The following is a 24,761-nucleotide window of genomic DNA, read 5'->3' as shown; positions in this document are numbered from 1 at the left end:
GGAATTGCAGAGACTGTAGCACAAATCAGAAAACTGCAGATGTAAAGAAAATATTATTTGCAGCAAAAGTTTACTTGACTAAGTCCAGTGGGTGTTTTTGTTCACAGTACAAATTCTGACTGGTATCTCTCTCTTCCTGTAGCAGTTGTTTCAGATTGGAACTTTTCCCACAAGACCTATTTCTAGAATTAGATTCACATTGAGAAGTACTGTGCAGTTGTTACCGTCATAAAAACGATCTGCTATAGCTTGATTATGGGACCAAACTGAAAATGAAGGAAATGAGAAAATGTCAGTGTAATTTCTTAACGAAAATTATCTAACTTGTTATGAAGTCTGATCTTGATACTGTTGGTGTATTAAATAAAAACTCTGACTTTCTTTGGGCAGGATACAACTTTCACTATAAAATAAAGGAAGTTCCCTGCAATGGCATGTCCTTGAGATGTGCACCCTATAGAACATATGCTTTTTTAGAGTTGCAGTGAATGGCTGGTATTTCACCATATTGTGAATTTTCAGATATGGATCAGTATCACTATTGTGAAGCCCAGGGAATTCTCCTAGTAACTTTTCTTTAAAAAACTTCTAAGGCAGAGTTGTTGCCTGTTCAGCAGCACATTGTTCAGATGCTGGAAGTGTTGGAGGAAGCACTGAGCTTCTAAACTTGATAGCAAGTAAAAGTTCTGTGAATAGAGATAGAAGTGGTCTACTAATGGGCACGGAAAGGTCACATCTTGACGTTATTGAGCATGCGGTATCTAGATAGATAATTAGATTAATAACTTATTAAAGAGAACCTGCTGACTCCACCTTGAAGATGAAAATCAATCAGTGTATTGCTGTACCCCTGTGCAACTGGAGAGAAAGGGAAGTCTTCTGAGAAAAAACTGATTCTGCTTGTTTCCTGAAGCGTTGCTCTGGTGCTGAAGTGTCCAGACTATTTGCCTATGATCTGCACAGCCGTGAAATAAGAAGAATTAGAATAAGTGACTTATAGATTAAGTTTCACTGACCATGCTGTGGTTGTTGGTCACAGTTGAGGTCTTTGGTTCACAACCCAACTATCCAGATGGGATTTGACCAGCAACTGTCAGGTGACAGAAATAGGCCTTGTATAGTTGACATAAAGAGGATAGGGTGAGGAGACTTAGTGTGTTGCCATTTGAGCTAAGGGATGAAGGTGAAGAAAATTCACTGGTTTCATGTTATCACTTTGATAAACCTGCCCTTATTAAGGACTTGGTTACGTTTTTTGTGCATTAGGAGTGCCTCAAAATAGACACACCTGAGATTCTACTTTAAATAATATATTGTTCGTTTATTATGATTAGGGATGAGGGGAGGCTGGAGGTCTGTTCAGAGTTTATATACTGTGAATTAGCAAGAAACTAGTTTTGTTATCAAGTGCACAAGTCTGTAAGTCTTTTGATCAGAAAAGGACTTATAAAGTTCTGTCACTTAAACTCCTTATACTAAATTAAAATCCAGAAACAAAACCTTTGTTTAGTGCAAGTTATTTTTTTCTGTCCACCAATGATTCTCTGAATGACAAAATCAGGAGTTAAACTTCATCTACAGGAAGGATATGACTTGTTATTGTTTATTACCTTGACAACAGCCTCTAAGAGGGACTTCAGTATTACTGAATTCATCAGTGAATTTTGAAATCCTTATTGGGGAAAAATTGGTGGTGGGTGGATGGTTGGACTGTATAATCTTAGAGGCCTTTTTCGTGCATGGTAATAGGCTCATAATAATGAGCATGTGTGAGTTTTTATTGCACATCTAAATGTTTACTTCAAGACTGAGTCCTACAATTGGCTGCCATCCAGCTGGTCATAGAAGCACTCCTTCTTGATGTTAATCACAGTAAAAGTGTATTCATGGTAGCTCCAACTATTGCAGCTGCCTTCTAGGGTGGGATGAGCAAAGATACTGCTCATAACTCCAATTACTATAGCAGATTTTTAAGGCAGAGTACTTCAATCACTTTCGGTCATGGAGATGTGCCATGATGAATTGAGTTACTATCCATCCACTGAGGACCAGATGTGTGCCTTAATATTTTTGTCTGCAGTGACCTAATACCATGCTCTGCATTTGTAGTTACTACTTTTATTAACCACAGGATTTTAAGTTTAAAGCACTTTAGAGCTTTAGTTATGGGCTATGATATTGTTGGGCTTGGTACTATATAGCTACTCAACTGTGACTCCCACCCAAATAGCTTGTTATCTAGGTTTAAGGCAAGAAATAGCAAGTAGGCAAGTGGAGAGCATAGCAAGACTGTGAGGCAATACTGATCAGCATAGAGAGTAGTAGTGTCAGTGCTTTCCCAAGTCCGTCTGTAGGCAGTGATTTGAAGCAGAATAGTGAGTGTATCTGTAGGGACCTTTGCAGAAACCTCTTCCCATATACTGCTGCAAACACACACGTGCTCTTTTGAAAATCTAGTGGCGCTGATATAAAATTTTTGTCTGTGTTGGGGATTATTTTTTTGTACTGAATGAGAGCAAACAAAGGAAGGCTTTGAGAGCTAGTACAAGCTGGATGTGCTTGATGCAGGTTTCAAGAACTGGAAGGGAATACAGATAAAATGATAAGCTCTTGTAAGTTTTGGTTGCAGGTATCTAATAGACTTTTCAAGTGGATGGACATGAGCTAGTTCAGTATGTTTTTGACAAAGGAAAAGTTACTGAACTGAGATATAAGAAGATCAGACTCTGCAGAGTAGTTCATTTCTGTGCAAAACTTACACTTTGAAAGAAGCGGAACACTAATGAAGTCTGTAGGCAAGAACTTGGAGAAAAAGATAGTCTGAAGTAGTCACAGGCTAGGGAAACGAGCCAAATGGATGTGGGATCCATCATCAGGGTCACAGTGTTCCACAGAACCTGATGGAAAAATCAGGAGTGCTGCCTTGGAGATGTTATTTTATGATAGTAACTGAGCATAATTAGATCTGGAGGAAGCAGTGAGCTTTTGCTATAGCCAGAAACAGACACGGAAAAGAGGAGATATGTCTAAAGCAATTTTATAGAGTAACAAATCCCTATTACAGTATCAAAATCTCATCTCTGACAGATTGCTCCTGATGAGAAGCAACTAACTCCCACTGAACACAAGTCAAGAGGGACAAAAAGTAGTCTTCAGAAATGCAAGTCAGTTCAAAATGTAACATGTTTGTGTATGTGAGGGATCGTAGCAGGAGGATACAGCATGATGTGCAGCAGTGAGCTGTATTATGTGTTGTCTCTGTGACAAAGCTCTAGATGGTTCTACACGTGCAAAGTGGAAATTTTAACTGATTTGTCAGTTCTAGTGAAATCTTATCTCCTGTCATTTTTATTTATGCATTTAAACAGATGTAGCCTCTGATATAGTAGCTTACATCACCTTCATATCCAGGTAGTCCTCTGTAATTCAGTGGTGCTCCCTAAGGATTAAGGTGCAGTTCGCTGCAAGTCAGGGCATTGGCAACTTGCTCTTTGTTATCAGGTGACATTTCAAGATTAAGTGTGATGTGAGTTGATGTTTCCAGAAGACCGGGAGTAATTGTAAATATGATAGCAATGTTGTAAAGGATAATACTAATGTAAACAATATGAAGAATGTATCTGCTCACTTGGTTTTGTTGTTGTTGTGTTTTTTTTTCTCTTCTCAACATTCATTTCTTAAGAAAATTGGCTAAAAAGCGAAAAGAGACATTGAGCAGTACACGGCAGGAAATGACAGTGATGGTGAATTCAATGGATAAAAGCTACACTGAGCAAGGCACCAACTGTGATGAAGCTTTCTCTTTCATGGACACACACAATCTAAATGGGAGATGTAAGTCTTTTCTTTTCTTTCTTTCTTTCTTTCGTTTTTTTTTTTTTTTCTTCCACCTTAAAAAAAAAAAGGTGCAAATGGTTTTTAAAATATTCCTCATTACTCAGTCATGGAAAATCTATGGAACACAGAGTCTCCCACTGTGCAGCACATTACAGGGTGTATTTGAATGAGTAAGACAGCCAGACATCAAGAAAAGACTTCTTTAAAAATAATAAGGATAATTGAGCTTCTTTCTGTCCACTTTTTCTTCTGAAGAAGAGCAAATACAATACAGAAACAGCTGTATTTTTCCCTTTCTCTGATTTCCATTATGTTAAAAATTTTATCTTCCTCATCCTGTTCCAAGTCCTTCAAATGCTTCCCCTGCTCACTTTTTTTTTGGTAGGCAAAACTTATTTTTGAATGTCATAACGTAATAATCGTGATCCAGTTGTCATATTATTTCCAATTCTAGATGATTCTCTTTCTGTTGCTTGTGCAAAGAAAAAATTTAGCTGAATTATGAACACTGCAGTTTCATAAGAGATTGTCTAAAATCCTGGGTCTTCATGGATCTACCCTCAAATTAAATAAAATTTAGGATATACATTTTCCTAATCAGAGTTCAGTCAAGGACTTGCCTCTGCCTGGGGATTACCAATCACCAAAGACCAGGATTGCAGTAGTTTTTCATATAACTGTTAAAGAGAACGGGAAAAAAAGTTGACAAAACATTATAGTTTTTGTAGCTCTTAAGGAATCTCAGTTTTTTTGTATACCAGTGTTTTTGAACATCATCAGAATTTAACAAAGATTCAATTTTGTTTCAAGTACTAGCAAACTTTAAGGCCCAACTCCCACTCTTTAATAATACGCTTAAGAACACTGATGAGCTCAATTGTTACAGTCTGTGAAGTTTATTCAGTGAGACTTCTTTCATTTGTGTTGATTTTGAAATTACTTTGAAATAGATCTTTCAAAATCTGACTTGCCTTTTTGGTGAGACTATCCCATTTTGGTTAATGAGACTGCTTATTTAGTGAGGAGATCAAGAAGTTTGGCTTTCTCTTCTATCCTCATGGTGTAGTCACCCATTGTATTGTTGAATAGTCACAACAGCAGTTGGTTCCTGTGAGTAACATCCTCTTTTCATGCAAAGCACCTTAAAACAATTTAAAATTGTCTGCATGACAAATATTTTACATCAACTGAGAACTAGAACCTTTAATTCAAGCTTTCTGAAATAAATGTGGTCACTAGAAGAATCAGTTTGACAGTCCTTAGGAAAAATCTTTTTGTAAGACCTTGTTCTCAAGAGATTTAAAACATTCCTACCTCCTATAAAAGTTTATTGTCCTGGCAACATTCTGTATCTCACCAGTTTTATTAGCTGCCACAACCTCGACCTTACCTAGTCTCTACATCCATTTCCAAAAGAATTACCTCTGTGTCCTTTGCTTCTAGTGACAAAATCAAAGGAAAATAGTCTCAGATATATTCATTTAGAAGATAAATGGTACCTGCCAGCATATGTTAGCCAGTTTCCAAATAGTTCCATTTTAACAATGGCCGTTAACTGTATACCAGCAGCAAAAAAAAAAAAAGACAAATCAAAGCTACCAGTCATCTCAGTCCTTCTCATCCAGCATTCCTGTCTTCCACAACTCTGCTTTTGTTTCCTAAATTCCTGTTAGTTTGCTTATATGTATCCAGAATATGTTTATATTTATTTACTCATCTGAGTTAATTTCAGCTGTACAGATAAGCAAAACTACCTCAACTAATGTCTAGTTTGAAAAAGCTTTGTTTAGAAACCTTTACTGAGTCTTTGGGTGAACATCCTCTGTAATGTTACGATTAATGCTCTCCTGCTGGATGTATCTGTGCTTACAACAGTAACTCATATGATCTCTGGATACCAGGGAACTAACTGCAGTTAATTTTTTCCTTGTGTTTTCCCTTTTACAAACAGCTAAATCATTAAACACCAATGCCAGCACTGGTGTATGTACAACAGTCTGAAAACCATTCTTAAAGAGTAATATTTAGAGTATAAATACGATCTGTGTATTATCCCGCTGTCTGAACAAATTGAAAAAGACAGAGAAAAATGAACTGTAGCAGAATGTTTACCTACAGTATTTACTGTATTATTAAGTAAACTAACTAATGATCAAAGCTTCTGTCAAAAGCACCCGTTGTCACTGTGGTGTCTTTATTGAAGCACCAGTATTCAGTCTAGTCTTGTGATTTAAAAGGTATATTTGTCATCACTGATCAAAATGCTTTATCTGATGATATTTCTTTCAAGGGAATTGATCAAATTCTATAAGTCATTCATTTTGTTCACTAGACGCACCTGCTTTTCCCTAGGTCCCGATTACAGTGTGACAAACACAGCAAAAAAGCAAATTAGCCCCACGTGCCGCGTCACTCAGCTTAGATAGCTGCATAGCGCTCTGCCATCTCTAACTAGCCTTGTTTCTTTTTGCAGCTGTATCTTCACCATCTTCATTTACAATGAAAACTAATACACTGAGCACGACAGTGCCTAACTCTTATTACCCAGGTAACCAATTTTTTTTTTCTTTGCTTCAACCCTATATAAACTTTCTCATTACAGAAGCGTATGTAATTATGTTATTATACTCCTTGCCATGGAAGTTTAATACGTGTTCCATGTAACCAGTTGCTTACAGTAGCTTTTCTGAAAGAAAATTCGGGAACGTTTATCAATCATTTTCTGTTCTCTCTCTTTTTACCTTTTCTGCATTGACCTGCTTATGATGTATGACAGATCCATTTGTGCCAACTGCAATTTTAGGTGAGAACATTTCCCTTTATCAAAGTTATTGCTGAAGTAGTTTAGAAAGTCACAGACAATAGTATGCAAAAAGCTGTAGTTTTATGCTTGAGGGAGGGGTGGTAGGCTTGTCTACACTGTGAGTGCTAAAGACAGTTATCAGGCTTGATTTCTACTGTCACAGTGCAAGTCAGGGGAGAAAAAAGAGAATTTTAACGAGTGGATTTGTGAGGAAATGTTTATGCATGTATTTGGAGTGATACAAAAGAATTTGATTATCACAGCAATTGAAATAGTTTCCCTCATTTTTTTCCTTTTTTTTTTCTCAGAACAGAAGATGTCACTTCTTAAAAACACCTTTTTTTCCTAATTAGACTATTCACAATGTAGAAAATCAGACAAAATAGGGTTTGGGCCATCCACCAGCTATCATTTCTTATCATAATTCCACAGTTTCTGACATGATTGTCAAAGTGAAGATTCAGAGGAGAGTTGGTATTTTGAACAGCAAAATGATAACATGACACTTCCGTAATACAGTATATTGTGCATCAGGTGTCACAGGAATAAAATAAAATGATAGAACTATAGTTTAAAAACATACAGTTAAAGTATACAGCATTTCCACAGGGAATTTGGGAAATCCTGTTGTTGTCCAATATCAGAAAGAGAGCAATTTCAAACAGTAAGAAAATTGTAAACATGAAGTGTCATTGCATTGTCAGTGCTGAAGAAACTGACCACATTGTCTTGTATTTATTTACAATTTCTTTCCATAGTAACTTTAAACTAAACAGGGAAATATTTTACAGTGATAAAATACAGCAGTGCTCTGTAGCAAGAGTTCAAATTCCACTGCCAAACCTCTCTACTCGTTTTACTGTTACTGACATTTTCTCCAAAAATATTTTTTCTTCTTCTCCTTTTTTTTCAAATCACCATAAAAAAAATGAAAAATAAAGACCTCTTAACTGATTCCTTTCTTTAAAATTCAAGTAGAATGAAGCCCAGAGGAACTTTAAGTATAGGAATTTGATCTTTGAAAGCTTGTGCTTGTAAAACAAGATTTAGCAAAGTGCATTTCAGTGTGTTAACTTTGAGAAGGAACCAGTGTGTTTTTATACATTATGTAAATTTGGGAGAAGGTAATAGTAGTGACTGTGACAATGTAATAATCTGCATGCAAATGAAATTTGCAGTGCCTTTTAACTGCCTGAAATGTTTAGATTTTTTTGTGTGTGCTTTAACATTCACTCAACACTTCATCCAGTAATGTTCTGGCCTTGTGGGTGGGCAAAGAGAAAAGTGTTATCAGGAGAAAAACTTGAGATTTGTTGTCTGAATTATTCCATCTTAGTTAATGTTTTCACTGGTTTCAGTTGGTTTTCCTTTTGTTTGCAATCCTTTGCAAAAAGTAATAGTAAAAATATTTGTTAGCTCTTTTTTTCCCACAAGAAATAATCTTTAAGCAAGCAGTTCAGATATCAGACAAACACACACTGGAAGAAAAATAAATAAAAATTTTTTTGCTTATATAAGACTGTAAAGTCTTGAATTAATTCGGTACATATTTTGTGGTCCAATACAGCAACATGTGATTTCTCATCTCAAAAAACCTTGCAGTTATTTCCATGCAGATGATGAATATTTTTGTAACCTTACATGTTAGAAGTATTATGAATGGTGTCATATTCAAACAGGGTTTATTTCTCAAAAGGTGTTTATAATTGTTTCTATAGGAATAATGTTTTACCTGAGGTAAATCAAATTAGCTGTGTTCAAATCAGTTGAAGATTACAGCTATTAACAAAAGTGCTGCATTTCTGTTGCAACTAACACCTGCCCTTGCCTCCTTTCAGTGTTTAAAGAAGCTATTTTAGGCTGTAGGGTCAAGTATGTAGGTATTGCAAATGGCTGAGCTCAGTTTTCTCAGTCAGAAACTCCCGCAATGGCTGCAATACATTTACCATTTCCAGATTTCTTGTAGCACAAATTTGGGCCGATTCGTGCATATTAGGAACTCCACCAAATAGAAAGAAAAAATTAATTAAAGCTAATGATGTACTCCTTAAATGGGCAACAATCTTACTTCTCAGTTTCAGATATGAGGAAATTTTCATATATTTGAGGGAAAACTTTCATGCTTACTCTAATAATGGAAAAGAAAACTTGAGAGCTCAATTAAAGCTTTACATGACAGCCATTAAATTTACATGAGTGTAGGTCATGCTTGTCATGTTTCAGTTGTATGTATTACTGAAATTGGAGAAATAAAAAAGTGCTGTCCTAGAGAAGATAGTGTGCTGGGTTTGTAGATGCCTCCCATGCCATAAGGTCATATAAGTGGCAAGTTAATATATTCTTTAAGTGTTGTACAACTCTATGGGAATCAGTAAGTGGGAAGTAGAATAACTGAAATTGTAGATCTTAAACAAAAGGGACAGACTTCCCATTCTATATGAACATTTCATCTGGAAGAGCTCACCCTTTCAGAGAGTAGAAATGCTGAAAAGCTTGTGCTAGATTGCTCAAAGGCAAACCAAAAAGCTGTAATGTTTGTGGTTTCATAATATATCATATAAACCAAGGAATGTAAGTGCTTTTTTTAAAGCAACTTAATAGATGACTCCTGAAGAAAGAAAAATGGGAATAATGTAGCTGTAAGAAATAAAGAGATGGAGAGAGGAAAATTGAAACAAAGGAGGATGTGGAAAATAAACTAATAAGGATGAAACTGCAGCTTTGATAACACAAGAATCTGATGTCTGTTAACTTTGCATTCATCCCAATTATTAACAGTTTGTGTTACAAGGGCTTCCCTAACTTGGAGAGGAAAAAATAATAATTAAAAAAAAGCTAACTCTCTAACCTACTTCTAAAACGGAAATAAGCCACCCAAAAATCATAATCTTACACTTTTTTTTTTTTTTTTTTTTTTTTTTTTTGTCTTTTTTGTCTTAGCCACTTTGTAGTTTTCAGGTGCCATTTCAACAGCAACATATTGTATCTGCACTTGTATACCACGTTTCATGCCATGCATCCCAAGGTGCTTTGCAGTACAATTTTATCACACAGTAGACAGAAGTTGTCAAATTCTCTCACTAAATGATGAGTCTGTTTTCCTCTAGATTGATTCAGGTTACTAAACCAGCATGAAAAGTAGTGCACATACTCATGCCCATAAATTGTTCTCTGCTTGGTTTAGATTTAAATGCACCTTCCATACTGACTGTATGAGGACCAGATTTCATACATCTTGTTATCACTGTGAACTAACAAATCCTGAAATCTTTTCTGAAATATGGTTCTTCAAATACTGTGGCATTAACGTCTATTTCCAGTGATATAAGTATGACCAGAATCTCACCTTTAATGAGATGTGGTAGTATTTTTATTTTTAGAATGCAAAAAGAATCTGGGACCTTTTCATTCAGAAAAAATGAGTAGTTTTCGGCTATGGTGTATTTAACGTCTGAATGTGGCTGTATATTTTCAGTGCTTCCCTATCATTCATTGTATTTTACAAAAGATTTTTTTTTTTGTATATTTATAAATATATTCTATTTGTAAACCTCTTGCTGTAGTTACTGTGCAGCCAACAAGGAGTACTTTGGCCAAGTCAAAGCCCTACATCTATAATTGCAGTTAAAAATCAAGAACTCCTTGAGATATGTAAAATTATTATTTGGGTAGCAGTAAAATGTATTTTTAAAGATATTTTGGCCTCAGAATTTGGGTTTTGTTTTTTTTTTCTTCTCACGTCTTAACTAGTCTTAAGAACTCCCATCCAAATAGGAAGAAAATGACTTTTCTTCCTTAGTAGAGAGCACTTCCATATCTGTACTTTATTGCAAAGTATACATTTTGATCTCAATTACATCTTTGTGAACTGACTCACAGTAAGATAGCTTTGCGTTAGTGCAGTTGATTTATACAGTGAAACTGAGATCAGAACCTGACTCATTTAGGAAATCACACTGTAAAGACTAAATTAAAACATAAAATTACCTGTAATTATTAATGTAGTACTGTTGCTTATGCCCTGTTTCCTTTTTCTCCTCCTCTTTTTTTCTCCTGATTTGTATCTTCTTAAAAGTGCCAATCAATGGTAAGTTGCCCATTTGCCCCATGGAAGAGGTGTGGAGGGTTGGGAGAGTATGTGTTTCATCCAAATTTTAACCAGCCCACTGGGTTCTCCTGTTTGTTGGCTTGCATGACAGTTGACACATAACATTTCATGCCTAATGTGATGGCTCATGATATACCGTGGTCCTAAAGCATGTTCAGCAGCCAGTCAAGACATTTTTCCTGATCAGATGATCCTCCGCATTTGTCCTCTTGTAGTTTGTCTCCAAACGTTGTATCAGATCTACATTTCCATTGCAGTCCTAGCTTGATGAAACCATAAGCCATTTTGTGCATCCTTTTATTTTGCTCACTCCAAACATTTGCTCTAAATTTGCAGTGTAAATATTTCAGTTAACTAATCTAAGAAGTCTACAAGTCCTGTTTTATTCTATAGGACTTGTTGAAGTTTCAGAATGAAACTTCTGTGCAACTTAGAACCAAATGCCTAATTTAAAACTCATTTATAATCAGCCAGTGTTATTTAAAGCAATATTATAGTTCGGACTGCTCTGCAATGCTTCCATTGTAGAACCATGGAATTTGCCTCATTCCAATCAGTCTTGCAATTTCTCTGTGTAAACTGCTCCATGGATTTACTGTTCTTCTGGCACATAGCCTTCACAGACAGAAGCAATGTTGATGATGTCAGATTTCTGCCATTCCTCTAGAAATCTGTGTGATTTGTATTTTTGTTTATAAGAAAAAATGAGCCAGTACATAATGAGATACTCTTTTCCTAGATGAAACCCATACGATGGTCAGTGACACAAGCAGCCTGGTTCAATCCCATACCTACAAGAAGCGAGATACAGCAGATGTGCCCTACCAGACTGGACAGCTTCATCCAGCCATCCGTGTAGCTGACTTACTGCAGCACATCACCCAAATGAAGTGTGCAGAAGGCTATGGATTTAAAGAGGAGTATGAAGTAAGTGTCGGATCTAATGATCTGATTATTATGTCTTCTGCCCTGTTGGCTTTATCTGTCTGCTACCTGTACCACAGAATGGGAGAAATAATTACTCAACCCAGTAAGCTAAGCGCTGTGTCACGGGGGGTACTGAATAGAAATGATCACCTCCACAGTAAGCAAAGTTTCTGGTGGTAACAAGGCAGGATGAAGAGTGAGAAGCAAAACCTTTCTTGGAAATCTCTGCCTAATTCTACTTGCAGAAATATATATATTGAAAAAGCAGCTTCACTAGCATTCTCCTGGAACTTACAATATTTTTTTTACTACTGTCTAATCAGACTTGCCCTGTAACATGGTATTACTTGGGAAATCAAGTTCTACAAGCAATATTTTTCACATTAATTGTGAGAGACATTAATCACTGCAAGGGTGTGCTCACATGTTCAGAAAGGTCCGTAAGGCTATAAAATGTATTCTCTGCTGTCTCAAATTTTTCTTGCTTCCTGGAAGCTATCTCTAATACTCATTGTTTTTCATATGAACTTATAGTCTCTCTTTTTGCTGTTTGGCTTTTTTTTTCATTCAGCTTCTGTTTCTTCCTTTCATGCTACAGTGACCTGTTCTTTGCTTTATCCTCTTAGTGTTAAAAGTCATGACCACTATGTCCTGGCAAAGAACAGAAGAATGCAAAATCATAACTGCAGAAATTATCTTACTTGTGAGATAAGTCTGTCCATCTAGGTAGGAAAAAAAAAATGAAAAAAAAAAAGCAAAACACAAGCAGACCTTGCTCTCATGCCCAAAACTATGGGTAATATTATACCTTCCTTTGAAAATTTGTTTATGCTGTAGAGCCTCAAGGAACATATTGCTCCTCATCCGAATCATACAGCTGAATCAACGACAACATCTCAGCCTGGGTTGGCTGTCTAACATGAGACCCTTTGAAATCTGATAAGTCCAATATTTTAATATCTAGAACATACAAATGAATGCTCTTTTTCCTCTTTTCTTTGTCTTTTAGCTCAGAGTTTAAGAAGTTTATTAATGTAGATGGGTCTCACATGGTATTATAGGATGATTACAGCAAATAGAGTTTTCCAGAGCAGAATTTAATCCAAAAACCAAGTAGCATAAAAATATTACTTCACAAAGGAAAAATACATAAGGTTGACCCACAGGACTGGACTACAGATTGTCAAAATTGTCATAGGAGTGTGTGAGAATTTATGAAATAATTTTCCACTGCTGAGGTAGGAAGATGCACTACATAAAAATTTGTGGAGTCTGATATGTGGCATATTTGAAGCTATCAACTCAAAACACTCTAACTTTTAATACTTTATATGGACATGGACTGTGATCTAAGATGATGCGCACAGATTAAAAAATAATTGTTCCCTGTTCTGTGGTCTAGGAAACAAATATGATCAGCAGCAGCCCACCCTCCTGTTCCCAAGGGCAAGTTATTCTTGACATAGACTGTATCTACTTCAGTGCGTAGTAGTGTCCATCTAATGGAGGGCCCTATCCAAATTGCACTGTACCTCCAACAGAGTATATAGTCCTAAATTTCCTTTCCTTGGAAACTGAGATATGAGAAATCAGAGGAACAGTTGTTCTGGTGTGATGTTATTCCAACGTAGCCAGTAAGAAGCAGAGTAGTCCAAATGCAATTTTAATCATCTTCTCAAAATATAAGCCAGCAAAAAAAGATCCCTTCTTATTCTTTAATCTGATAGAAAAAGAAGGGACGACAACCAGCAAAATCATTTAAATTGCTTTCACACTGTAGGGCAAGCAACAGTTTGTTTTTTGGTCATGCACGGGTGTGTTCTGCTCCAGGGGCTCAATGTATCATGCTTAAGTTTTGAAGGTAGAAACTCATGTATTTGCTGTTGCAGGTCCTTCACTACAAAGACATTACTTGTTTTTATAATACTTTGCTTAGTTTTTACTAGCCTGCTTTTTGCAAGAAATAGTGTTTTTGGGGCATTTGTTGTGCTTTGTCATGACAGCTGTATAATATAAAAATTGCTTAAATATGTAATTGTTTAAACTGGTGTTTGTAGCATTATACTTTCAAAGCCCATGCTTCAGGCCCTTTCCAAAGTCAACGACGACAATTTTTTTTTCCCCTCAAATGTAGAAAACAATTAATTCCCAGAAGGAGCTAATCACTTGTCAACTTTCATTTGTGCAGCTGACTTAAGCAAGTTTGTTCCTTTGAGCTTTTTATGACACTGTTATTTTAAAATGATAGAATTTTATTCTTGTCTGTGGAAAAGATTTGCTCATCAGCCAGAACCCTTTGTACCAGCATTAAGCCTAGAGGAAAGCTACAATTAATTTATATTAAAAAAAGAAGACTGTAAAATGGAATTTATAATGCAACCAATGACATGGCTTTTTAACTACAGCAGATCAAACGATAATACAGAGAAACAGTTTCCAGGAAAATCACTTAATTTTAAGCTTACCAAGCTGAAGAATGGCATCCCATTACAGACAATAGGTGTAGTCATGACTAATGACAGTAGATGCAATACATTTGGGTGCAGTGTAAAGGGAGACTTAAGATATTGCTGCATCGTATAGGTAATTTTCTATAACCAGAGTGAACTACAACAAACTATATATTTCAGGGTTTTTTTTCCACTGACCTAATGCGGTATTGCTTTTTCTTTTTTTTTGTCCATGTGCATTGAAAAAAATCTCAATCTGTTGTAGCACTGATAAGATTGAGAATAAATTTGTTTATGCTGTTGTCAAACTGATACTGTCCTCTTTACAAGGTTGACCTAGGCAATGGAAGAACTTTTTTCCTTGTAAGTTATCAGGATAACTGTCCAAATGAAAAGGAAAAAATGGTTTGGCAGGGGATTTGTTTTGAATGAAGTCTCACGCATGACTTTTGCTCTAACAAGACAGTAGGATTATATATTCTCAGCAGGGAAAGAGTTTGGTTCAGGAGAAATTCACACAGGATTCGCTCTGAAAATAAATCTGTTGAAGTGAACAGAAAGTGAAGTAGCACATTACCTATTAGCGGCACTTCAGAGGAGTAAAAGGATACGGTGCACTCGCTGTCATGCATAGTTATAAGTGCTTTAAAATAAAATTTCATAATGAGGAACACAGTTCACAATAATTGGGACAGTAGTTCACAATCCAAGTAATTTTAAGTCCTGTAGGCTTCACATGAGAGTTTTTAGAGTAATATAACTGACGCAAAGGATAAAGGTTGAAAAATCATCTTTTGCAATGACAGGCTGGTGCTTGATTGCTCCCTGCTCCACTCTGCAGTGCAATGGCCCACTTGAGAAGCTGAGTACTCTCAGGTCCCATGTTTAGGGCCTCGAGAGGGCACGGCACTTAGCAGGATTGTGTCCTTCCCTGTGGAGAAGAGATACTTAGTTCTCAATGCTGATAAGATTTTGCTAAAGTATTAGTAGGGAAGCATCCTGGCTCTGCTCCAGCTCTGGCGTGTGTGAGGATTCCTGTTCCCTAGGGCAGAATCTGGCCCCAAGTTTTGGCTGCAGCCGTGCAGCTTTGGATCTGGTGTCTAGCTGTGTCTGCAGAGCAACAGCATAGACGGGCATGTCCTCAGCAGTGCGTCGGTAGCAAGTTCATGCCCGTTTATCCAGGTGTTTCTCAGGTGTGGAAATAGCATGGGTACATTACTGTAAGCCGAGGACTCAAACACGGACCTTCATTTACGGCCTGGTGGAGTGTTAATGATTGGAAAGGATTGCACAGAAATCCTTAAACTCTGGGAAATTTCCACACAGCTAGTCTGCAGTAGAGCTTTAAAATCCTTCCTATCCCCTGCCAGACCCTTAAGAAAGGAAAGGTTTTGGCTTGGTTTCAGCAGCATTAGATTGACAGAATAACATTGGCCTGACTACAAAACACCCTCCCCTTCCCTAACCCTCCCACCCCCACTAACTGTGCATTATTTTAGCTGCTCCCCACTTCGGAAGCATGAGAGCTTGCACTAATGATGGAGAAGGAACACTGCTTATCTCCTTTCTGCATTACAGAAGCTATTCTAATAGGATAGAAGGATTAAAGTGGTGTCTATATTTCACCACCTTTTTCCCTGATACTTGCCACCTTTTCAGACTTCCTACTTTCACAGGGCCTTACACTGTATCTTTTCACAAAGATCAATATCTGTTAAAAGGCCTTAAACACACTGCTGCAAAGGAGTGAGTTCATGTCCTTCCTAGGGAGGAGATGGAGTAGGCTTCTCTAGGCCAGCACAGCTTAGCACAGCTAAGATGGAAATGGAAAAATTTATTAAGCTTATTGTTTTAATGAAGATTTATTTTAGACACTATTTTTGGTTCTTTCAATCAACAAAACATTTTACCTGTTCAGTGTGAATTGTTTCTTTGCCAAATAAACCTCTGTTGATATAAGACAGTCTCAAATAGATTTCAGGGTGTCTACATAAGAGCTTGGACTGGTTTAGTTGAATTGATTTTAAAACACACCTTTAATTAAACTGGCACAACACTGTGTAGATAAAACCTTGCAAAATCAATTCCATGTTATGTTCCATGACAGGGACTTCTGAGCTTCCATTATCTCAGAAACAGAGGTTCCTTTGAAAAGCCAGGGTTTGCAGAGGGTATCCTTCTCAGATCAGCCTCGTTTACTGTCACTAACAGCAGTGTCAGAAACAGGCTTTTAAAAAGGTTTCTCTGTATAGCGTTAACTTTATAAGCCTTTCCCTCTGCTGTGTCTCTCTCCTTCCTTCTCCTCCCTTCCTGAAATGCATTCCCTTTCTCAAGGCTTTGTGGCAGTTCAGCTGTTTCACTCAGGAAGCAATTTTAAACTAGTGTCATTAAAGCCATACTGCTCCTAATCTACTCCTATGAAGGAGTTGCATGCTGTCAAGACAAGCTGTACCTATTATGCTGCTATTATGCTACATGGTCTCCATCCACTCTGAGGGGTTGCACCAATGTATCAATATTAATTGCTAAATCACTGCACTTAAACAGACAGATACTGATGTGAATACAGGCGCAGAGGGCCTTTCAAGGTCAGGGACATGAAGTGTATTATCTAATGTATGTTAACCAATTCATTTTATTCTAGCACTTCTTAACACCTATTATAGATTGGTAGCTGTATTTTGAAATAGGTTCCCTGGTCGTGGTCGCTGTTTAGTTATACCTTGGGGGATTGTGGTCAAAGGTGATGATGAAAAATGAATAATTTGAAGAGGATTTGGAGGTGAGTGGTGAGAATAATGGAGGGTAGAAACAAAACATATGCATTGAAATGGAACTTCAAAGGTACATAAGTAGATGTGCTGTCTGTCAATGAAAAAAGAGTTTTTCACACTGTACTATTGGCCTGTGAAATACCTGCAGTAAAAAAGAGAACAGTTTAAGGAAACAAAACAAGAAAAACAAACTCTCTTAAAACAGCATAAATACAAATCCTAAAGAGCAGAAAATATTGCAGGCAAGCTTGGAATTTTTTTGTGGAGGAAGTTTACCCCATAGTTACCCACTTAAGGCTTTGCTTTCTCCAAACCACTGTTACACAAATGTCTGACCTAGGACAGAAATCAGGTAGTTTCCTTTTGCTTCTGTCGTGCAAATGCATGGCAGACCAGAGTCTTGTCACCTCAACCAGCTCTTCCATCACAGGTTTTCTTCTTTTTTGGTTCCAGCTGTAAGACAAATGCACTGCCACATAAAACTTCTAAGTCCTGTGCTCTGGGGCCCTGAAACTGAAACTTTTTGAATAGCGGGAGAAATAAGAGTTTTGTTGATGTTAGGTTGATATAACTGCTGATAGGACCCAGCTGGTGCTGCTTTTTCTACGTTTGTTCTTTATGCCTGCAACTGGCATGTCTCACCTCCAATCTGTACATTTTTATCATGCTTTTTGCCTGATTTTATTTGATATTCTGCAGCACCTGCTGAGGCAGTCAATACCACAATCAGTGCAGGTTATTTTCTATCCTGCAAGATACATATTAGAAAGAAAGTAAAAAGACTCTGGAACATCAGGAGGGAATGAGGGCATTAGTACATAGTTAAATACGTGAAGGGCAATATATGTGTCCTCCAGAACTGGGAGAAAGATAACTGTTTTTCTTTCTTTTTTTTCTCTTTTTGTTTCTATAGTAATGAGAAAACTGATTGGAGATTGGAAACATAAGAGAAATCAAAACATAAGTAAAATAGTGGGAATTTGTCCTGTGGAAACAGTGTGGAAAATTATTGGAAATATTCCTCTATAGTGATTCTTGCTATTATTTTTTGTGAAATGCCGTAGATAATTAGATAGAGCTGGAAAAAGTCACCTTAATATCCGTTTGTATCTTTAGTCTTTAGTACTGGGAAGTTGCAGTGGTTTGATTATTGGCATCATAAATGTTCTCTTTTGTGCACAATGGATAACCACTGCTTAAGGCAATAAAAAGGTTTATATGTGAGTTAGGTGTTCCTTTTCCTTTATCAAAGGACTGTGTTCAGAATACCCCTAGTTTCATCAGATTACCATGGGGTCTCCAACAGCCTTCCACAGATAATTTGTCCCTGTGTGTTTATCCCAGGCTCATGGATGCTGGAAGCCTCAGCAGCAGAGATCTTGTCTCTGGAGGTTAAAAGGAATGGTAGAAACAAGCAGCTGACGTGTCCTCAAACGATGTTTTGGTTTGGAAGTACTAAGGTACTCCAGATCAATACCAAACTGCTGAAATGAAGTCATTCCAATCCAGAAACTACATTTCCTAATAAATAACATGCATAATTAATGACACAGCCTCCCAGTGCATGCAGTATCCCTTTATTTCTTTAGTAAGGGTAGCTTCAGTTGTTGATCACTCAGAGGGTGGTGATGCACTGGATCAGGTTGCCCAAGGCAGTTGTGGATGCCCCATCCCTGGAGGCATTCAAGGCCAGGCTGGATGTGGCTCTGGGCAGCCTGGTTTGGTGGTTGCTGACCCTGCACATAGCAAGGGAGTTGAAACTAGATGACCATTATGGTCCTTTTCAACCCAGGCCATTCTATGATTCTATGATCAAAAGGAATCAGCTGGTAACAATTTTAACTGGAAGATAGTTGATAGAAGTTTGGTTTTCTCAGTTCAGAGACACTTTCATTTTACTACATATGTGTTGTGCCAGTTTTATACAATTCTGAATCTATCCTTGGTAACAGAATTTTTGTTCTTAACAGATTTTGAATGTATGAAAGGTGCTGTCACTATGCTTAATCTCATTCACACAGCAATTCCTTCCTGTCTTGTGCTACAGTCATTGCCCAGTGATTGAGGTGCCCCAGGAGTTTCTAAATCTCATTGTTTCCTTCTCCTGCTCTTCCTAAATGCCTTCTCCAATTCTTCCTAAATGCCTTCTTTTCCAATTTAAATAGATGTGCATGTATACGCAGAAGCAGCTTTCTAGTTTGCTTTCATTAAAGCAGGTTTAATTAAAATTTATTCTTACCACAGATTATAGATTTAGGCAGGTCGTGGCTTCATTACAAAGGCTTTGGGTTTTTATCTGTTTGAATAATAAAATTGTGGAAGTATATATGGCATAGCCCCTCCATTCCCCTAGGATTACTTTCAGTGCGGTGTAGGCAGCTGTTTGCTCATGCTGTGGCATGGCTGGTACTGATCAGTCACTTAGCTGACTGTCAAGCTCCTGTTTTCCTCTCCTTGATGCCCCAAACATTCTGAACTGTATTATATGAATTCAGCGTAACAAGAATAAGGATGCCTAATTCAGCCCAGTCTTTCAAGTTTAGGCTGCATCTCAAGGAATGCCTGGTAACTTTTAAGAGCATCTCTCATAACAATTGCATCCCTTTAAATACTGTCTGTTAGAACAGGTGACTGGTAACTGTATGCAACTTAGTTTTGTGGAGACTTAGAAAGCTTGTTTGGTTTGGTTTGCTTTTTTTTCTCCATCTTCAGTCCAACTGCCACAATGATCTTCGAAACTCATTTTAATTTTGCACCCCTTTTATTTGACTCCTTCCTTAGGATCCTTTATTCTCTCAAGGCATTGCAAAATCTTTCTCAGTTTCTCCTGGAAGGATTTGTAAGCATGTACAATGCCAAATTGGAGCAATAAAAGAAATAGCTTTCAAGTCTCGCTAATAGTTGCCAACTTGGCAGCGAGAAGAACTTTTGAAATCCAGTATCCACATCTGATAACTCCAAGTAATTAACACAGAGGTTATGCATTCTTTTCAATGGAAACCATCAGCCTTTTTCCTCGTACTGCTACCTCATATGTTTTGCATGTACACACATGCTTATTCTTTTAGTAACCCACAGTCACATATCATTCTATTTTAGCATGTGGAATCTGTTGCACTGTTACTCTTCAGCTTGCCCAGTCGTCTTCCCCTTTAGCAGACACAGGTTGAGAAACAGTCGAGCTGCATTAAGCAGATTTCTCTGAATCTGTTTTACTCTGTCTGTTAGGCAAGTAATTTTTGCTGCATAATCTTGCTACCGTGCTTTTGATAGTATCATGTCTATGCTGTGTACTTTTTGAAATTAGGATTTAGTTTCAGATTTAGTCAATCTATGTGTCATTATAGGTTATTGAACACCACAGTAGGAAACTAAATGAGGCCACTGAGCTTCATTTCACTCATAAGATGAGTTTCCAGAGGGAAATCTGCCAGAGCAGCCATAGCACTCACAGTTCTGAGGTGATAGGTTAAACTTTATAAATGCTTGTGACAAGTACAATTTGAAAGAAATTAAAGTTTTTGAAGCTATATACTGCATATTTGCTCCAGACTGATTTATTAATTATTCAAATAAGGCATTGAATATTTGATCAGAATCTGTAATCCCTTCTTCAGTTAACGTATTATTTACTTTTGAAAATTGCTGACGTACCATACTTTTCCCACTGGACAGGCAAAAATGAATTGGTCCAATTTATGTGCTCAGAATAATATATTGTACTTTAATGTTAAGGATATTATTCATTATCTCCTACTCATATAAGCTTCCTCGCCTCCTTCATATTTTATTAGTGCCCTTTAAAAAGACATAAAAAAATCAGTCATGTAGTTATTCCATTTTAAATTATGCAAATGATGTTAAATGCAATTATAATCTATTCTTTTATTAATTATAAATACACCCTGTGTGTTTTCTATGGACTGTATTTTATTCACTGCAAATAATTATGCGTTTTAGTCTATTGCTGCTTTCACGACTAGATCATTATTACTGGATGTTTGTAAAGCATGAGGAATACTTTTCAAATCAAGTTAGCATAATTTAGCTATTCGAAGTTTTAATTCAGCATCAGTTTATTCACAACATACCTAAAATATGCATAATTTTCTGTAATGTATTTGTTTTAAATAAGTTAAAATAGCCATCATGAATCTTTTAGGAAATGAAAAACTGTATTCTTCTGTATCCCATGGCTTTGTGTACCATCTAAGGAAGTTTACTGTCTGCAACACAAGGTTTTTTCTTAAACGTTTCCTGCAGTGCTTCAGGAATTGTCCTGTTAATGGAAAATATGATTAGCATTTTCCATCAGGAAGGAATTTTTGGTTACAACATGCTGATGTGATGGGCACGGGAAATTCTGTGGGAAACGATAAGTCCACTGCAATTGTGGTGGGCCGTAGTTGGGCATCCAGGCAGGTTGGCAAAGACTCCTTCCACCCCACTGGTTCCCTGCCAGTGTCTCCATCCATCTCCTGCATGCTTCATTGAGATAGCTGCTCCCCTGGGTGCTAATCAGGGCATAAGCTGGGCGATGCCAGCACATGGGCTGTTGCTGGATACTGCTGTTCTCCATCTGTTTGGCTCTGTCTCTGTCTTACTAATAAGCGGGTAGGAAGCCCTGTGTCCTCAGCCACTCATCTGAGAGGTCCTGGCTTGTCAGCCAGTTCTGAGGAGATGCAAGAAAGGAAGAAAGATGAGGATGGCAACTATGGAACAAAACTGGCTCCTGAACCAAAGCTGGTGGGAAAAGTGGAGTATTCACGGAAATAAGGCAGCAGGAGGTGGGCAGAAAGAAGAGCAGGCAGTCTTTGGGAACTTGCTAAATTCTGTCAGATAGAGAGAGATTCAGTATTTCTAAAATGATACAATAGCAGCACCGGCCACGTAGAATTGTTGAAGTTAATGGGTTTGCAGCTTGATTCAGGACTGATGAAAATTCTTAGTATTGACACTTCTTCGCAAGACAGAAAAAGGATATTTTAAACTTACAGCATGATTTGAAGCCCAAGGCAAGGGAGGACCTTAAGGATGAGCTTAGGTTCAGTACGTTTCAAACAAATGTAAAGGACTGACTCAATATACATTCCTTTCTGTTCTGTATTTTAGTATTCACCTAAATGGAAGCAAACTAAGGTTTTTGTATACACAGACATCAGACAACTAATGGTTTGGACATATTCATGCTGTAGTGACAAAACCTGAATGTCTGTCCACCAAGACAATGCAGTTTCTTTCCCTTAAGACCTCGAAAAGATTCATGGTTGACAGTGCTGTGCTTTGTTATGTGGAAGAAAAGAGTGCCTTGTGTTTATATAGGGTTAAAATGCATCTACCTAACTGAGCCTAGTTATTACCCATCTAGCTTCCAGGTGCCTGGGCAATTATCTCTTACTATGTAACAGTAAAGAACTGTATTATATATAAGAAAGCTATCTGAATCTTCATGAGACAAGCTGTCTTCACTTGCATACCACATACCAAAGGGGTAAGGACCTTCTTTGATGAACAGGATGAGTTCAAAAGCACACATAGCTGAGACTGCCTTTGCTAATAGAGGTAGCTTGCAGTGAAGGGGATATTATAAACTGTACTCTTTTTAGTGAGATTATAGGTTTTTTGTCTTTATCTTACTCAAACAGGAACAAGTTTCCTTTCTGAATGCCTCCCAGTGCTTGCTCTGGGCTGGTAGAGTCTCAGTGAAGTGTTGGTTCCCAACATAATCATAAAGTTGAAGCATGTGATTAGTCTGAGTGAAGGTAATGGAAATACTTTACCTTTGATGCTTAAATACTTGGCTGTATCACAGAACTTAGAGTTTTGAAGTAAGAAAATATTACCATTCTAATTGTTTACAGTAAATGCCCACACATTAATGGTTTTGTTAACCGAGAGTAATGATAAAGCAACAAAATTCCTGCATAGCATTACAGAAGTTGAAAAGGTAGGATGAGATTTTGTGTCTTCTACTCAGGAAGGAATATTGAAAGCAGCCACCTCCAATCCCTCATATGAATAGTTAGGAAAGAAACAAAGTGACGTAAAGAGACGGGGAGGGCTTGCAGTGCAAAGCTGTTTTTAGATTTGTGTGTCCTTCCAATATCCTCTGAATCTGAGCAAGACTGTCGAGTTGAGACGTGCTTTTTAATCTTGAGAAAGACTGTGTACTACAGTTCCTCAGTCTGTTGTGATACTAGCACTGCTCTTCAAAGTGCCATCAGCCTTTTACGTATTGCTAGAACAGTTCAGTGATGTTTGCATGAAGGATATTTCAGCTCATTGTCCTCTGTGTTAGGTTGTGGTATCAGCTGTGCTTTTGTTCGGTTAGCCTTGATTTTTATCTGTGCCTGTTTCCATTTGTCACTGGACAAAATGACTACAGAAAAACCAAGTATTTCTGGTTTGTAGTTTTGCTTGTTCACCTTGTTTGCGCTTCAGCTTCTGCTTTTATGCTCTGTGTAACACTGTCAATACACAGCTTCTGTAAGGTTGGTGTAACAAACTGCAAAGATTGTGTGAGTGAGGAAATCCTTAAAGTGGCACAGAGCCATTTTATCAGCTCCAGTACCAAGTCTCTATCTTATTTCCAGGAGAGTGAAATATCACTTATTCCTGGCTGCTCTAATATCCCCTTCGGGATATTCTGAGACTTGCCAGAGATCAGTGTTAGGTCTGCAATGCTAACAACAATTATTCATGATTTCTTATAATAAAGAAAATCGGGAGCACCCAACAAGGCGATTATGCAGCAGGTCTAAGGTGAACAAAAGGAAATGTTTTTCATACTGCACATAATTGCATGGTGGAGCTCATTGCCTCAGGTTGCTGTGAAGCCAAAATTATAAATGAGTTCAAAAATGGGCTAGACAAATTCATTGTTAAACACAATGACTGTGTACAGTCTCTGGCTGAGAAAGAGATTGCTCAGGAAAGCCATTGATTGCTAGAAGTTAAGAGGGTACCGTGGGGAAAGTCTCACTCTCTGTTTGCTCTTTTTTTTTTTGTAAACATCTGCTACTGGACTGTTGCAGAAAAAGCAATGGCATGTACGGAGCTCTGGTTTGACCTAGTAGAGCTGTTAACACCTATAAAGAAGAAAATGTATCAATGATACTGTGAAAGCAAAGCAAACAATGTGAAATGGTTATTTTTATTTTTTTTTAACATACTGTTAGTAAATATTATAGCCCTAACATCACTTTATATTGTAAAGAACACAGAGTTCTTTAAGTTAGCCAGCTTACCATTAGTTCTTCACTTCAGCAACCATCCTGATCCACTGTCCTGCTTTTGGACTGTGAAATGCAGGATGATGATGCTGTAAGAAAAAGAGGAAAAAACGAAATTCCCTTGCAAAAGAGATTTTGGAGCACATAGCTCCTATCCTGAAGCCTAATCTTGAACCTTTATTCTTAGCAGTGCTTTATTCCACAAAGAACTTTGTTTACATTAATTAGGCACTTTCAAGTAAGCAATGTTACTTACAGTTGAAGAGTCTTACATGAGTTTTTATTTAATTTAACAGATTGAGCATCCAAACCACACAAAAGCATTTGCTTCCATTCTGTACTGGAACAAACATTTTAATAAACCTAGTATCTTGCTGCTTTATTTTATACACATTTCAGTTTTACCACTAAGTTTTTCATTGTCTCAATCTTTTACATTATCACCAGCTTGAATTTTACATTTCAATGCATATGTTGTAAATTAAGTCTGTAGAACCAACAGTAGGTAGAACATAGAAAACTGCTTGAGTCCAAGAAAAAGTCATATAAATTGCTCATCCTTTTTGTTTGTTTAATTGTAGTTCTCATTAGAGATTGACATATTTTCCCTCCATTTGTCAGGTCTTTACA

At 37.3% G+C, this 24,761-nt stretch overlaps 1 protein-coding gene across 6 annotated transcripts in view; it reads left to right on the top strand.

Moving 5' to 3' along the window:
* The window catches only part of PTPRM (protein tyrosine phosphatase receptor type M), a 454,600-nt gene that overhangs the window by 353,438 nt on the left and 76,401 nt on the right, over positions 1-24,761 (top strand). For 4 of the 6 annotated variants that reach the window (XM_085220804.1, XM_085220803.1, XM_085220802.1 and 1 more), the window contains 4 exons: positions 3,683-3,834; positions 6,311-6,385; positions 6,614-6,640; positions 11,488-11,675. In XM_085220804.1, the coding sequence (XP_085076930.1) occupies positions 3,683-3,834; positions 6,311-6,385; positions 6,614-6,640; positions 11,488-11,675 (442 nt within the window). The remainder of the gene's footprint in view (positions 1-3,682; positions 3,835-6,310; positions 6,386-6,613; positions 6,641-11,487; positions 11,676-24,761) is intronic. The other 2 variants (XM_085220805.1, XM_085220801.1) reach the window with 1 other exon arrangement.

The sequence above is a fragment of the Meleagris gallopavo genome, chromosome 3 (assembly GCF_905368555.1).
Source record: "Meleagris gallopavo chromosome 3, MGAL_WU_HG_1.1, whole genome shotgun sequence".
In the NCBI taxonomy this organism is placed as follows: domain Eukaryota; kingdom Metazoa; phylum Chordata; class Aves; order Galliformes; family Phasianidae; genus Meleagris; species Meleagris gallopavo.
Note: the sequence above shows the minus strand (reverse complement) of the source record. Positions and strands in the feature narration are given on the sequence as shown.